The 14,498-nt window shown below is 46.4% G+C and overlaps 1 protein-coding gene across 3 annotated transcripts in view; it reads right to left on the bottom strand.

Annotated features, from left to right (window-relative positions):
- Window positions 1-14,498, bottom strand: part of CCAR2 (cell cycle and apoptosis regulator 2) — a 40,108-nt gene that overhangs the window by 25,034 nt on the left and 576 nt on the right. For all 3 annotated transcript variants that reach the window (XM_058194747.1, XM_058194745.1, XM_058194746.1), the window contains exons 2-9: window positions 14,280-14,371; window positions 11,505-11,596; window positions 10,011-10,102; window positions 8,843-8,957; window positions 5,887-6,013; window positions 4,382-4,478; window positions 2,050-2,166; window positions 283-517 (exon numbers count right to left, since the gene is read on the bottom strand). In XM_058194747.1, coding sequence (XP_058050730.1) covers window positions 283-517; window positions 2,050-2,166; window positions 4,382-4,478; window positions 5,887-6,013; window positions 8,843-8,957; window positions 10,011-10,102; window positions 11,505-11,596; window positions 14,280-14,352 — 948 coding nt within the window. In that variant the 5' untranslated portion in view covers window positions 14,353-14,371. The remainder of the gene's footprint in view (window positions 1-282; window positions 518-2,049; window positions 2,167-4,381; window positions 4,479-5,886; window positions 6,014-8,842; window positions 8,958-10,010; window positions 10,103-11,504; window positions 11,597-14,279; window positions 14,372-14,498) is intronic.

Genomic DNA, 14,498 nt, shown 5'->3' with positions numbered 1-14,498 from the left:
ACAAAACAGAAAGGGATTTTAAATGGATTTAAACCAATAAAATGCAAAAGGAACAAACACTATAGCAGGGGTGATGTTCACCCAACAAATTCAACCACAGGATCAATTTATGCAGCAGAATTTATCGAGAAGAGGGAACGAAGCATTAAGTGAAATGCGCTTCTAATTTCTGCCCAAACAGCCTGAGCAGAATTCAACTCAGCTCATTAAAACTTTGCACTTTCTCTTTGTCAGCTGTGAAGTCTCTGCTGTTGAACAGAACAGGGGTCCCAAAATGTTCACCTTGGCACTGAATGCGGGATTTGCGTCCTCCAGCTGAGCCTCCTGCTTGGTATCCTCTCCTGCCTGAGACAATTCTTCAGCAGGGCTGGCCACTTGGACACGACTAGGGTGCTTCAGAGTCAACGGCTGGCTAAGAGGGAAGGTGTCTAACCAGCAGAGGCGGACATCATAGAATTCCTTGGGCAACTGGATGCTGCAGTAGCGCCTCAAGATTTCCATGGCATCACAGAAGGGGCTGGCGAGACAGAGAGACCAAAAACAAAGGATCCTCTTTAATAGATGATGCCAAGACTGCTCAGCTTGTCTGATTCAGAGCAGGTGGAAGGTTGACTTTGCTCATTCATTGGAGCATTAAATCAACAGACTTAAGTCAACGTTGACTAGGCTGGATGTGTTTGTTCTCCGTATCTAAACCAAACAGTTCCCGAGCATTCACCAAGCATTTCCCCAATAACACCAGCATTTCTCTCTTTTATAAGAAACTAAAACAGACATTTGCTTTGATCCTAACTTGACCTCAGGGCCCTAATAGTGAAATAATGCATTGCTCTTAAAGGTAAAGGTTCCCCTCGCAGATATGTGCTAGTCGCTGCCGACTCTAGGGGGCGGTGCTCATCTCCATTTCAAAGCTGAAGAGCCAGTGCTGTCCGAAGACATCTCCGTGGTCATGTGGCCGGCATGAATCAACACCAAAGGCGCACAGAACGCTGTTACCTTCCCACCAAAGGTGGTCCCTGTTTTTTCTACTTGCATTTTTATGTGCTTTCGAAACTGCTAGGTTGGCAGAAGCTGGGACAAGTAACAGGAGCTCACCCCGTTACACGGCAGCACTAGGGATTCAAACCGCTGAGCTGCCGACCTTTCGATTGACAAGCTCAACATCCTAGCCCCTGAGCCACCGCTCTTATCTTGCTCAATGTTGAACTCTCCTCAACTTAGCTCCTCAAAAGTTTTGATCCTGAAGATTCTAGGAGTTGCAGGCCAGCAACTCCTGTCCAGCAATGGAGATATTGGAGGAGAGTGTGTTTGGGGCAGACAACAGAGTGGTGCAGTGGCCAAGAGGTGGAGCTCTCGCTTCACAATCAGGAGGCTGTGAGTTCGATCCTAGGTAGAGGCAAATATTTCTCTCTCCGGGCATAGTGAGAATATTGTCATGCCCTGAAGCCATATTACCTTGGTGCCGTCAGGGTCTACGCCTGCCACAATCCTACCATGGGAAGTTGGGAGTGGGGATTGCAAGAGTGAAAGTAGATTTAGCCATAAGAAAATTCCCTATAGAAGTTGAAGGCCGTGATGTCTGGTAGCTGTGCAAAGAAGAAATTGGAGGATGTCTTCCATTCAAGAAAGAACTGATTGGAGCTGTGGTGGAGATGTGGGAGATGTGGGGAAGGTCTTGGACTTTCCTTTGGGTGAGGAAAACCCGGAAGCTCTCAGATTCGGGTTTTCCCAGATGTGCCAATATGACATCTCTAATAAAACCTCAAGTCTTGGAGTTTAATTTCATTGGGGGGGGGGGTTACTTGGAACCCTGACAAATATATCTGTTGAACAAACCTCCACATTGGTGACAAGAAGGGCATCCGGCCGTTAAAACACTCTGCTAGCTCCATTCAAGTGGCCCAGACTCCACCCCGCAAGGGATTATGGGGTCGTTAAATGAGGATGAGTGTATGGGGCAGACACGTGTCCTGATAGAACTCATGAAAAGCAGCTATATCTTTCCATCCTGCCTTTCTGGCCAATCACAAGGCTCCCATTTGCTCTTACCTATTCACAGTATAGCAAGCCAGCTGGACTCGGTACTGGGGTGGTTCGTGCCGAGGCTTCTTTGCCCCCCAGGGCTCATTACCCTTCTGCTTCCTCTTCTTGGAGTCAAAGTCATCCCTAAAAGGGAGAACAACTTGGTCGCATCAGCCACAGTTACAACGCAGCACTGAAATCCTACGTTTTCCCCAGTTTGGTTCTCGGCAAACACAACCTCCGGTACAAGTTGGAAGAGAGAGAGAGAGAGGGAGAATGTGGATAGCCAAGTAGTTTGTTCCATGGAAAATGAACGCTCTTCTCTTGAGGAAAGCAATCATTAAAGGTAAAGGTTCCCCTCGCACATACATATGGGTCGTTCCCGACTCTAGGGGCCGGTGCTCATCTCCGTTTCAAAGCCGAAGAGCCAGCGCTGTCCGCAGACGTCTCCGTGGTCATGTGGCCGGCATGACTCAACGCCAAAGGAGCACGGAACACTGTTCCCTTCCCACCAAAGGTGGTCCCTATTTTTCTACTTGCATTTTTTACGTGCTTTTGAAATGCTAGGTTGGCAGAAGTTGGGACAAGTCACGGGAGCTCACCGTGGCGGCAGCACTAGGGATTCGAACCGCTGAACTGCCGACCTTTCGATCGACAAGCTCAGCTGAGCCACCATGTGTCATTGCGTCCCACAGGATATGTAATGACTGCACCCCACACGAACGGGCCATTTTTGGTCAGGAATCTTCCATTCGGTGTCGACCCAAAGGGAGGTTTTGCTTAGTTGCCACGGCAGTTTCAAATAATAGGAGAAAACAAAGCCCAACCCTGGTGGACCATTGCGTGAAGTCTACAGTGGGCAGCGTTCTGGGTTAGCTGTGGCCATCTGTAAAGCCCACAGGGCAGAGATGGGGGTTTTAACAGGCCCTCCTTGGCCTTTGGTCTCCCTACCCATCCTTTTCGTGGGACCCACTGATCTATACTGTCTGGGGCTCCGCGTAGCAACCGTCGCCGTATGGGGACAACAGGAAATGTACGGAAACCCATGTGAAGCAGGGAAAAGCAGGGAGAAATCTCGAAAGTACCGTTCTGCTCAGTGGTGAAATGTAAAATTTGTTACTACCGGCTCTGTGGGCGTGGCTTGGTGGGGGGGTTAATGTGACTAGGTGAGCGTGGCCAACTTTTTTTTTTTTTTTAAAATTAAAAGCATTTTCGAAGAGGTTGTAGAAAAAATTGCTTTTAAAAACCCCTGACGATCCCAGCTGAGCCGCACGATCATCAGAGGCTTTTTTTTTTTACTTTTAAAAGCATTTTTTCAGCCGAAGAAAAAATGCTTTTAAAAGTTAAAAAAAAAATCTCTGATGATCACGCAGCTCAGCTGGGCATGTGGGGGGGGGGGGCAGGGATTTTTGCTACCGGTTCTCCGAACCACCCGCCGCCATCGCTACCGGATCAGGCAATCCGGTCCGAACTGGGAGCATTTCACCACTGGTTCTGCTCCTTCTCTAAAGTAGAAAGTGGGTGGAAAAGAACAAAGGAATGCCAGGGAGGGAGAGAAGAGCTTGGACCAGGTGAAACAAGGAACCTGAGCTCAGTGGCAAAGAACAGGCTCTCTCGGCATATAAAAGATCCCAGGAATGGATCCCTTAAACTTCCGCTGAAATGCGTCAGGCAGCAACGTGACAAGGGATTCTGGATTGCTGCTAAGAAAAGCAGACCGCCCTGCCTCTCGAGCAGGGTTGTCAAACGCAATTTCACTGAGGGCCGCATCAGGATTGCGTTCAACCTCGGTGGGCCGGAGTGGGCGTGGCCAGCTCGGCATCACTCGTGTCGGGGGCGCCTGCAGCAGCTGCTCTGCCAGCGAAAACGGGCTCCCAAGCTCCGTTTTCAGCTGCCACGGCCTCCTGCAACTCTCTGCCAGTGAAAATGGAGCTTGGGAGGGCTACGGAAGCTCCGTTTTCACTGGCAGAGGGTTGCAGGAGGCTGTGGCAGCCGAAAACAGGGCCTCGTTTTCGCTGGCAGAAGCACCGCGGGCCAGTCCTTCGCTGTTTCCAGGGCGGCCCTGCGGACGAGATCTAAGAACCCTGTGAGCCGCCGGGCCTTGAGTTTGACACCCCTGCTCTAGAAGGACAAATATTCTCCGCAGGAAATAGGGAAGATTGCTTGATTTGCTTTTCTGCTGAGTGGCAAGGGGCAGCTAAGTAACAGAAAGCTGCACCCCATGGACTGAGAGACCAGCTGAAAAGACCAAAAAAAAAAAAAAAAGGAGCCGAGAAATGCTCCTTGGGATAAGTGGGGACTATGTGGTGCGACTGGCAGGATGCTGTGCCAACCCAAAATGGCCCACCGTGATGCTTACCATCTGCCTGACTCCTGCCTGCCTTTAGGACCTCGACCGGCGTACCTGCCAAGGTGGCCCAAGTGGAGCGATGGAGATGTCTGGAAGAGGCTCATTGCTGGAGAAGAAACACATTCAGCCTTATTTTCTCCTCCTCTTCCTCCTCCAAGAACAGCCCATTTGCTTCTAGGCCTTACATCCGCTATTGCTGGCTCCAGGCTACACGCACCTGGATGCCTGAAACTTTATCCACCTCGTGAGGAGAAACCAACCAGGATGGCAAAAATCGCACACTTCCCAAAATCCCAATTTCTTTTCTTTTCTTTTCTTTTTTTGCAACCATGGCACCCAAATAACATCAGCGCTCCATCTAAGATCAGGGGTCTCCAACCTTGGTCCCTTTAAGACTTGTGGACTTCAACTCCCAGAGTTCCTCAGCCAGCTTTGCTTGGCCAGCTTTGTTGAAGTCCACAAGTCTTAAAAGGGACCAAGGTTGGAGACCCCTGATCTTAGATGATTTGCCAGGATTACAGACTTCTCCCGGGGTCTAGAAAAGCTGCTTACATGAATCAGAATGAATGGGGGGGGGGGGAGAAACAGGGGTGAAATCTAAAAATTTCCCCTACCGGTTCTGTGGGCGTGGCTTAATTGGTGGGCGTGGTTTGGTGGTCAGATGCTTGGTGGGCATGGCCAATAACAATAAATAATAAAAATAATAAACAAAGTATAAAAAAACAATAAGAGGCACCAAAAATCAACTTTCACACTTTACACACACACAACACACACATACACACAATATACCACATACAGCTTTCTGAGATTTTGTGTGTTTGTGTAGTTAGAGTGAAACGCTATAGAAACACACCAAATCTCAGAAAGCTGCACAAATATTTTATTTTATTTTATTGTGGACTTCAAATCCCAGAGTTCCTCAGCAGAGCCAGACAGTTGATCACCGAGGAAATAGATTAGCTGAGCGATTGATTCTGTCTGGGCTGAAACTGAAACTGCTTTCGGGCTGGAAAGAGAGCCATGAGTTCATCAGTAATCAGATAAGTGCCTTAGAATCTCTACTTTTACTTGTAGAAAACATGTTTTCTACAAGTAAGAGTACAAGTATGGTTCTGCTGTTTTTTACTTTTAAAGGCCTGTTTCGGCTGGAGCAAAACCGGCTTTTAAAAGTAAAAAAAAAAAACCTCTGCTGATGGAGCGGCTCAGCAGAGGCAAGGTGGGCGGGGCCAGGGATTTTTGCTACCGGTCCTCCGAACCAGCAGCCGCCATCGCTACCGGATTGCGTGATCCCGTCCGATCCGGGAGCATTTCACCCCTGGGGGGAAACTATTTAGAAAAATCAGCCATGGCTTCAAATGTCCCATCTGGTTTCCGAACAAGTTCATCTCTCTAGCTTCCTCACAGTGTAACGAATCTCGGGTTCAAGATTTTAACATTTAACGCTCCACCTCCGAACGGATTTCTTCACCGTCCGATGCTGCGTCGCTAGCACAGCATGCAGTAACACTTACGTTTCTGGGGGAAGAGAGGGGGGATCCGATGAGGCTGGAAGAGCAGCTGGGGCTGAGCTCCCAGAATGCCTTGCTTCTGTCCCAAAGAAGCTACATGGAGCAGAGGAGTTGGAGGCTTCAGAAGAGGCTGGGGGGAAAAATATTAATGAGGGATTCGTAACAAAAGTTAACTTTCCTTGCTGAAAAATTTTCCGAAAAGTGAGTGAACGAATGTTTCATAAATGAAAAGATGATGTCGGACCTGCCACAACTTAAACCTCTAAATAGAAACAACTCTTGGATCCATTTGTTGAAAAAGGTATAGTTTATTAGAGATCAGGAGTAGTACAGTAGTGCAAAGCCAGAACTGGGAATAATGAGCTAAACTCCCTAACTTCTACTTTTCCTACCCTCCACCATCTCTCATTGCACACCCTGGTGTAGGAGGTCAGGTTCAGGCAAGACCGTTTTCACAACAGATGGTCCAAGCGCAGTTTGGTATGTGTCCCCCTCCTCCTTCCAGTATGTGTCCCCCTCCTCCTTCCAGTTGGGTGAACTTGAGGCAGCGTCTCAAGACGGCTCAGCCCTTACTTTCGTTTTCCCAAGCATGAGCCACAGTGATGCAGTGGTTAAGAGTTTAGTACCCCAGGCTACTTCTGCTGACTGCCAGCTGTCTGCAATTTGGCACTTCAAATCGCACCAGGCTCAAGGTTGACTCAGTTTTCCATCCTTCCAAGGAGGGTAAAATGAGTAGTCAAATTGTTGTGGGGGAATATGCTGACTCTATAAACCAGTTGGAAATATACCGTACTTTTTGGAGTATAAGACACACTTTCCCCCACCAAAAGAGGATAGAAATGTTGGTGCATCTTATACACTGAATACAACCATTTTTGGCCTCCCGAAGGCCCACCCTGCATGTCCTGTTTTTTGTGAAAAACAGGCCCATTTTTCACAAAAATAGGGCATGCAGAGGCTTTGAGAGGCCTGCAGAATGATCCTGTGGGCTGGGGAGGACAAAAATGCCTGTTTCTGTGAAAAATGGGCCACAGGTTGCGTTTTTGCCCTTCCCAGCCCTCAGGAGCATTCTGCAGGCCTCCCAAACCCTCTGCGTGCCCCATTTTTGCAAAAAAACAGGGCGCACAGAGGGTTTGGGAGGCCTGCAGAGTGCTCCAGGGGGCCGGGGAGGGCAAAAACCTTTTTTTTTCTTGCTTACCACTTCAAAATCCTGGTGTGTCTTATACACCAGTGCGTCTTATAGTCCGAAAAATAATATAAGTCTCAGTGCTATTGTTATTGCTATTCCCCTTCATTCCTCATTCCCACAGTTCATGGCACTCTGTCACAAGCAAGCATAAGGTAGTAGCTGACAGACGGGCTTATGAAATTACTCTCTCTTACCCACAATAACATTCCCCTCCATCTGATTTCTCTGCTGCTTTAACTGGGATATCTTCCACTGCTTTCCCACAAGTCACAGCAAAGGGCTAAATAAAAGTGTGAAGCCCCTTGTTGAATGCTTTCTATTTTCCCATCTGGGCCATGCATTAGGTTCTTTGAATAAAGATCACTATGTCCAGGAAAGGGAGGAGATAACAGAAAGAACAGAGGAAAAGACAGAATAGACAAATCAGCAAATAAAGCAAGACAACAAGGAGGAGGAGACAGTAAAGATAAAAAATGAATTAAAGCAAGGAAAAAGTATTTTAAGAGACTTAAAAATGGATTGGGATAAGCAGGATGATACTTCTGAAAGGGAGACAGGAGAGATAGGAACTTGGGCAGACAGTCTAGAGCAGGGGTCTCCAACCTTGTCAACTTTAAGACTTGTGGACTTCAGCTCCCAGAATTCAACTCTGGGAGTTGAAGTCCATAAGTCTTAAAGTTGACAAGGTTGGAAACCCCTGGTCTAGAGGCCTGGCAGTGTACGGGAGAGATGGGAGAAATATATTGTTCTGACCTAGGCTCCCTAAGAAAGCTTAAATCACAGCTTAATCCCAAAAAACCCTCTTGTATTTAAGCGACTGTGAATTATTGTCATTCACTCAGCCCGTAATAATTCACAAACATTCGGTGAGGAGTCCAATAGATGTCTGTCCCAGTCTTTCAAGGTAATGCTGATAAGCCCCCACCTTTATCTCCCTTGAAACGCTGTCAGAGACCTAATTGCCAATTAGTTTTGCAAAGCCAAACAGAGTACGGAGTCAAATGGAGCTTCTCAGAGTTTGAAGCAACCAGAATGAACAAATTGCATCCTCCAAAGGCTCACGTCCGTTTGCTCCTCTCTTATGTCTTATGGGAGTGGCCAATCATCTCCAAGCCTTACTCCCAAGTCGCCCCTTTTGTCTCAACTGTTCTTGCCTCCTGGTAGCTCTATGCATGCATGCACTGGGAACAGGCTCCCCCTGTTCTTCTGCCTCGCTGATGTCAGATTCCAGAAGCTCCAGAGGCAGCAGTTAATTACCAGATGGACCTGGCTCCCTCTTTGCCTCTGACACAGAGCCCTTGTCCAAGCCTTCCCCAGACTCCAGGACTGGCCCACATTCCTCCCCAACCTCCTCACTGTCCAAATCTGCTGCTGGAGGACCACAACACTTATAGACTGAATAGTAAAGATGCAAAGGTCGATAGAGACAAAGATCCAAGAGAGAAGTATGGGAGGCCACCCAAAAAACGAGTAAGAATTGAAGCATTAAAACGGGCAAAAGATGATGGATAGAAAGGAAAGATCTTTTAATAGAATGGTAGACTGACTGAGTCCTGTGTAAAAGTTAGAAGAGAGGTAGAAATAAGAGATAGAGGGAATATTAGTATACACATTTTTATATAACAGAATAAAATAACTAGATGGGAGATTAGAGGTTGGAAGTGGGTATTATGATGTATGTTCAAATAATATTGTGATTGGCATTAGAATGGCACACTGATACAGCAAACAACTAAATAATGAATATCATAATACAAAAATGGCTTCTACCTGATTTGACAAGGTCTGAACCTTCAAGGCATTCCAGGGCACCGATTGGCTAGGGTTGTAAACAGCTTTCACCAGTACTTTCTCACCAATTTGTGGGATCCGGCCTTTAACAACGCTTAAAGGAAGAAAAGACAGGGGGAGGAGTTCATTACTTCTGTTGGCACAGCCTCTGAGAAACCTCACGGTACCACTCGTCAGAAACTGCTCAGACTTCAGTATTGATTCGCCTTCTCCATCTGGCACCAGTCTTCTGATCTCTGACCAAGTTCCTTCCATCACCTACTCTCTGACCAATCTTTTAACTGGAGGTGTAATTAGGTGTGCGTCCTTCACAGACAGACAAAGAAGTGGGAAAAACCTGGTCCCTAGTGCCCACTAGTGGGCATTCCAGCTTTCATGATCGGCGGTAGGGGTTTTGTCCGATACTGAAGTACTTTCCTTTTTTTTAATTTAATTGACTTTTTTTAAAAAATTCATAGCATTATTTAAAAACATTTTCATTAGGTTTTCATAAAATTCCCCATGACAATTTAAATTTCTGAAAATATACTATTTGTATCGCCCGTGCTTAAGTTTAGTTCATGTTACGTAAATGAAACTAAACGGCGCTATAGTGCGACCGTAAACAAAAGAGCCTCGTCCCAGAATAGCTCGCGCATCTCCCCCCACACCACCCAGCTGTAACAGACAAGCAGAGCAGATAGCTGGCACCTCCCCCCCCCCCAAACCCAATCCACGATGTGCAAGGCATGCGCAGGTGACGATACACGGCACATTACTGTGGAACCGGTGGGCGGTTAGAAAACTGTACTTCTAGCAGAGATACAAAAGTGGGCGGTAGGTATAAAAAGGTTGACTACCCCTGTTCTAAAGCTTTGCAGGTAGAAGACGGCACAGGAAAAGCTTAGCTGGAAACCTTTTTCCCTGGAATACTTGCATTTTCCTAGCAGGATGCATCACAATCGGTGTTAGGCTACACCCAATTCCAACAGCAGAAGCAGCAGTTATAAGCAGCCAGGCTTGGGTGAGCCTCAGGACTGGGAAGCAGCCCCTTTACTGCTCTTCCAAGGCCCACGTAAGGTTGACGAGCGGCAAAGTTACACTGTCCGCGAGCAGCCATTTGCGGCCCACTTCTGTCCCTGCTGCTGCTCAGCAACTCTCAACTCACCTTAATTGGAAAAAAACTTCATCATCCACCACGCCGAAATAATCGTGAAGACTGGTGACAATGCCAGTGAAAACGCGCTGTTTCTCTCCTCCCTAAAAGCGGAGAAAATCACTGTTATTACTTTGTGCGGAATAAGCTCAAACGACTTTCGTCTGATAATGACCGCACTGTCCGAGGTCAACCGGTACCTTCATTAATGCTGCAGATGGTACTTTTGCATGAGCCGAGTTCACTTTCTTTATCCTTCTTTGGAAATCTGAACCATCCAGCGGGCTATTTTAAGTGAAGACCACCTCAAGCCTTTACCCATTTCTATTTAATGATCTCCACTTAATGCAGTGATGCTGGAGAAGGCTCCTGGGAGTCCCTTGGACTGCAAGGCGATCCAACCGGTCAGTCCTAGAGGAGATCAACCCTGACTGCTCTTTAGAAGGCCAGATCCTGAAGATGAAACTAAAATACTTTGGCCACCTAAGGAGAAGGAAAGATTCCCTGGAGAAGAGCCTAATGCTGGGAACGATTGAGGGCAAAAGAAGAAGGGGACGACAGAGAATGAGATGGCTGGATGGAGTCACTGAAGCAGTAGGTGTGAGCTTAAATGGACTCCGGGGGCTGGTAGAGGACAGGAAGGCCTGGAGGAACATTGTCCAGGGGGTCGCAATGGGTTGGACACAACTTCACAACAACAAGAAGTTAATGCACTCTGCATTGGCTCTTTAACAGTGGCTCTAAATACCATGGACAATTAAATGCTAAGTCACTACTTAGATGTACAACTGTTCCTTTTAGGGTTGAATAACTTCTAACTTCCTTTTTCTGTCACACTTGAAGCATTTTAAGCAGGTTAAGCATAAACACGCACCTCCTGCAACAATGATAGTCATGTGATAGCCTTGAGAGAAATAAAGCATGGAAAACGAAGAGTTCAGGCCATATATTTGTGGCGCTTCAAATACCTTTGCCATTGCTGCAGCTTCTCCCTATTAGCTAAAAATCCTCCTGCATCGTCTGTGGCTCCACTTTTATCAAAGTCAGGAGGAGTTAAAGCCACATGCCTGAAATACCAGACGAGCTATGGAAATTTCCAGTGGGTTTTTAACCTCACCTCTGGCTGAGGTTCGGCCTAAGAGCGAATGGGAATTGCCGTCCGATTTCCAAAATACAAAATTCTTGGCATAATATCAGAAGTGACCAGAATCGCCTTGTAACTTGTAACAGTTCTACAAAATCCTTTCGTTGAGGCAAAATCCCTAAACTGTCTCATATCAATAGAAGGAAAAGAATATCAGGATATCAGCACCTGGCAACTGAGAGACCCATAAGAGAAAGCCGATTAGGACCCAGATTGTTGGGGGCAATAAAAGTTGACTTTGTATATAATATACAAATGGATGAAGACTATTGCTTAACATAGTGTAAGCCGCCCTGAGTCTTCGGAGAAGGTTGGGATATAAATGCAAATAAAATAATAATAATAATAAATTAATTCTCTACCTGAAGATGACGTGTTGCTTGAATGATATCTGCTGAAATAGGAGGGTTTAACAGACCCGGCGCAGGTCCCAGTAGAGAGGCTGGCTGTGTTCCTAGGAAAAAGGACCAGGTGTCAACATCATTTGAATCCAGTTGAAATAGAAGTATTAGGAGGCAACGGATACGCTTTATTTACCAATAAATAGTACTCTGCAACCATTCTAGCCACATTCTTTTCCATACAACTATAATTCTTGTTATATTTCTTTCCCAGTGAAGCCAGAGAAGACTGGATACAGGGATCAGCCCAGAGGTGGGTTTCAGCCGGTTCTGACCAGTTCTGGAGAACCGGGAGCGGAAATTTTGAATAGCTCGGAGAACTTGTAATAAAAATTCTGACTGGGCCTGCCCCTCCATCTATTCTCTGCCTCCCAAGTCCCAGCTGATTGGGAGGAAATGGGGATTTCGCAGTAACGTTCCCCTGGAGTGGGGAGAGAATGGAGATTTTACAGTATCCTTTCCCTGCCACGCCCACCAAGCCACAACCATCAAGTTATGTCACGCCCACAGAAGCAATAGTAAAAAAATTCGAAACCCACCACTGGATCAGCCTACATATATATTTATTAGATTTGACCACAGATCCAACCCTATGTAGTAATCACTGACCCCACACTGGTAGTGGCAGCCATGTGAGTCCGTGCTTATAGTTCAGTTTAGCACAGGGGTCTCCAACCTTAGTAACTTTAAGACTTGTGGACTTCAACTCCCAGAATTTGCTGGCTGAGGGATTCTGGGAGTTGAAGTCCACAAGTCTTAAAGTTTCTAAGGTTGGAGACCCCTGATTTAGCAAGCATACTTTACTTTTCCCATAGTATTGTCCCATTTGGGAATCACAGGAGTTTGGCCCGTTTGGTCGACTGGCCATTAAAGCATCAGGCTAGAAAGCGAAAGTTTGTGAGTTCAAGTCCCGTCTTAGCCACGAAAGCCAGCCGAGTGATCTTGGGCCAGTGGCTCTCTCTCTCTCTCAGCCCAACTCATTTCACAAGGTTGTTCTTGTGGGAGTGGGGTAAAATGGGAGGAGGATGGTCTGTTGGAAATTTTCACCACCTTGAGTTATAGTCCTTGACTTAAAACCATTCATTAATGACCGTTCTAAGTTAACGACAGCACTGAAAAAAAAAGTGACTTGTGACCAGTTTTTAGATTTATGGTCTTTGCAGCATCCCCATGGTCATGTGATCAAAATTCAGGCCTTGCAACCATCATATATTTATGAGAATTTCACTGTCCTGGGATCATGTGGTCATTATTTATAAGCTTCCCATCTGGCTTCCAACAAGCAAAGTCTGGGAGACCAGATTCATTTAACAACTGCATGATTCACTTAATAACTGCTGTGATTTGTTGAACAACTCTGGCAAAAAAATGTCCTAAAATGGGACAAAACTCACTTAGCTGCCTTGCTTAGCAACATAAATTTTGGGGTCACTGTGGTCATAAATCAAGGATTATTTGCATTTGTAAAAATAATAAAGACAGGCGAAGTACACAAAAATAAAAAGCATACTTTGTCTCATTTGGGAATCATAAGAGTTGAAACCCATATCTGAAGGGTAGTAAAAAAAAAAGAGCTTTAAACATGAGTTGTCTTGAATTCCTGTTTCATTTAGCTCCGTGTCATCAATTTCCTAAATCGCAGTTCATAAAAATTGCTGGAGTTATATTTTGTTCCTTCAATATGAGACATTTACCCGGCTACTTAAAGACAGTTTCCAAAAAGTCCAATCCAAGCCTCAAGGAAATTCCCATTTCACCCGCTTTGCCTAATTCTGGCCTCGGCTAAAAAGACATCGAAAGGTTGCTCGCCCTGCTTTACTGGCAGGGAAGGAAAAAGGAACAAGGAAAAGAGGAAAAAGGGGAACAGAGGGAATGGAACGGAAAGGGGAAAAAAAGGAAAGGAAAGGAAAGGAAAAAGGTAGAAAAGGAGAAAAGAGGGAAGGGAAAGGAAAGGAAAGGAAAGGAAAGGAAAGGAAAGGAAAAAGGTGGAAAAGGAGAAAAGAGGGAAGGGAAAGGAAAGGAAAAGAAAGGAAAGGAAAGGAAAGGAAAGGAAAGGAAAGGAAAGGAAAGGAAAGGAAAGGAAAGGAAAGGAAAGGAAAGGAAAGGAAAGGAAAGGAAAGGAAAGGAAAGGAAAGGAAAGGAAAGGAAAAAGGTGAAAAAGGAGAAAAGAGGGAAGGGAAAGGAAAGGAAAGGAAAGGAAAGGAAAGGAAAGGAAAGGAAAGGAAAGGAAAAAGGAAAGGTGGAAAAGGAGAAAAGAGGGAAGGGAAAGGAAAGGAAAGGAAAGGAAAGAAGGAAAGGAAAGGAAAGGAAAGGAAAGGAAAGGAAAGGAAAGGAAAGGAAAGGAAAGGAAAGGAAAGGAAAAAGGAAAGGTGGAAAAGGAGAAAAGAGGGAAGGGAAAGGAAAGAAAAGAAGAAAGAAAAAAGGAAAGGGAAAGGGAAAGAAGGAAAGGGGAAAGGAAAAAACACCAAAGCTTCTTAGAAAAAGAAAGCCACTTCCACAATTTTGCCTGGCCCCATGCCCAGAACCTACAGGGGGGGCAGCTTAAAAGCCAATAAAGTCATAAATGCTCCAACAGGCAAGGAAAAGACTTAGGAACCCCTGAAGCAAATCCTCTTCTCCCCCACCCCACCCCCGCTTCCAACCCCCCCCCCCACAGAAAGGCTATCCCAGGTGGAGGGAGGGAGGGAGGGGGAGGGGGGCTTCTTTCGGGGGGGGGAGGCGGGGGAGAGAACCCACCTGAAAACGACCCCCGGGGGCCTCCCTGGAGGCTGCTGGTCCGCAGAGGCTTCTGGCGCTTGAACTGGGCCATTTTCAGAGGCTGCTCAGATCTGTGGGGTGGGATGACAGGAGGCTCAGAAAGTCAGACACACACACACACAAAAAAAAAAACCCCGCGGAAAAAGCCCCCCACACACACACGAAAAAGGAGGAGGGGGGGATGAGCCCGTCTAGATG

Source organism: Ahaetulla prasina, chromosome 9 (assembly GCF_028640845.1).
Source record: "Ahaetulla prasina isolate Xishuangbanna chromosome 9, ASM2864084v1, whole genome shotgun sequence".
Classification (NCBI taxonomy): domain Eukaryota; kingdom Metazoa; phylum Chordata; class Lepidosauria; order Squamata; family Colubridae; genus Ahaetulla; species Ahaetulla prasina.
The sequence above is the reverse complement of the archived record's forward strand: the minus strand, read 5'-3'. Positions and strand labels throughout refer to the sequence as shown.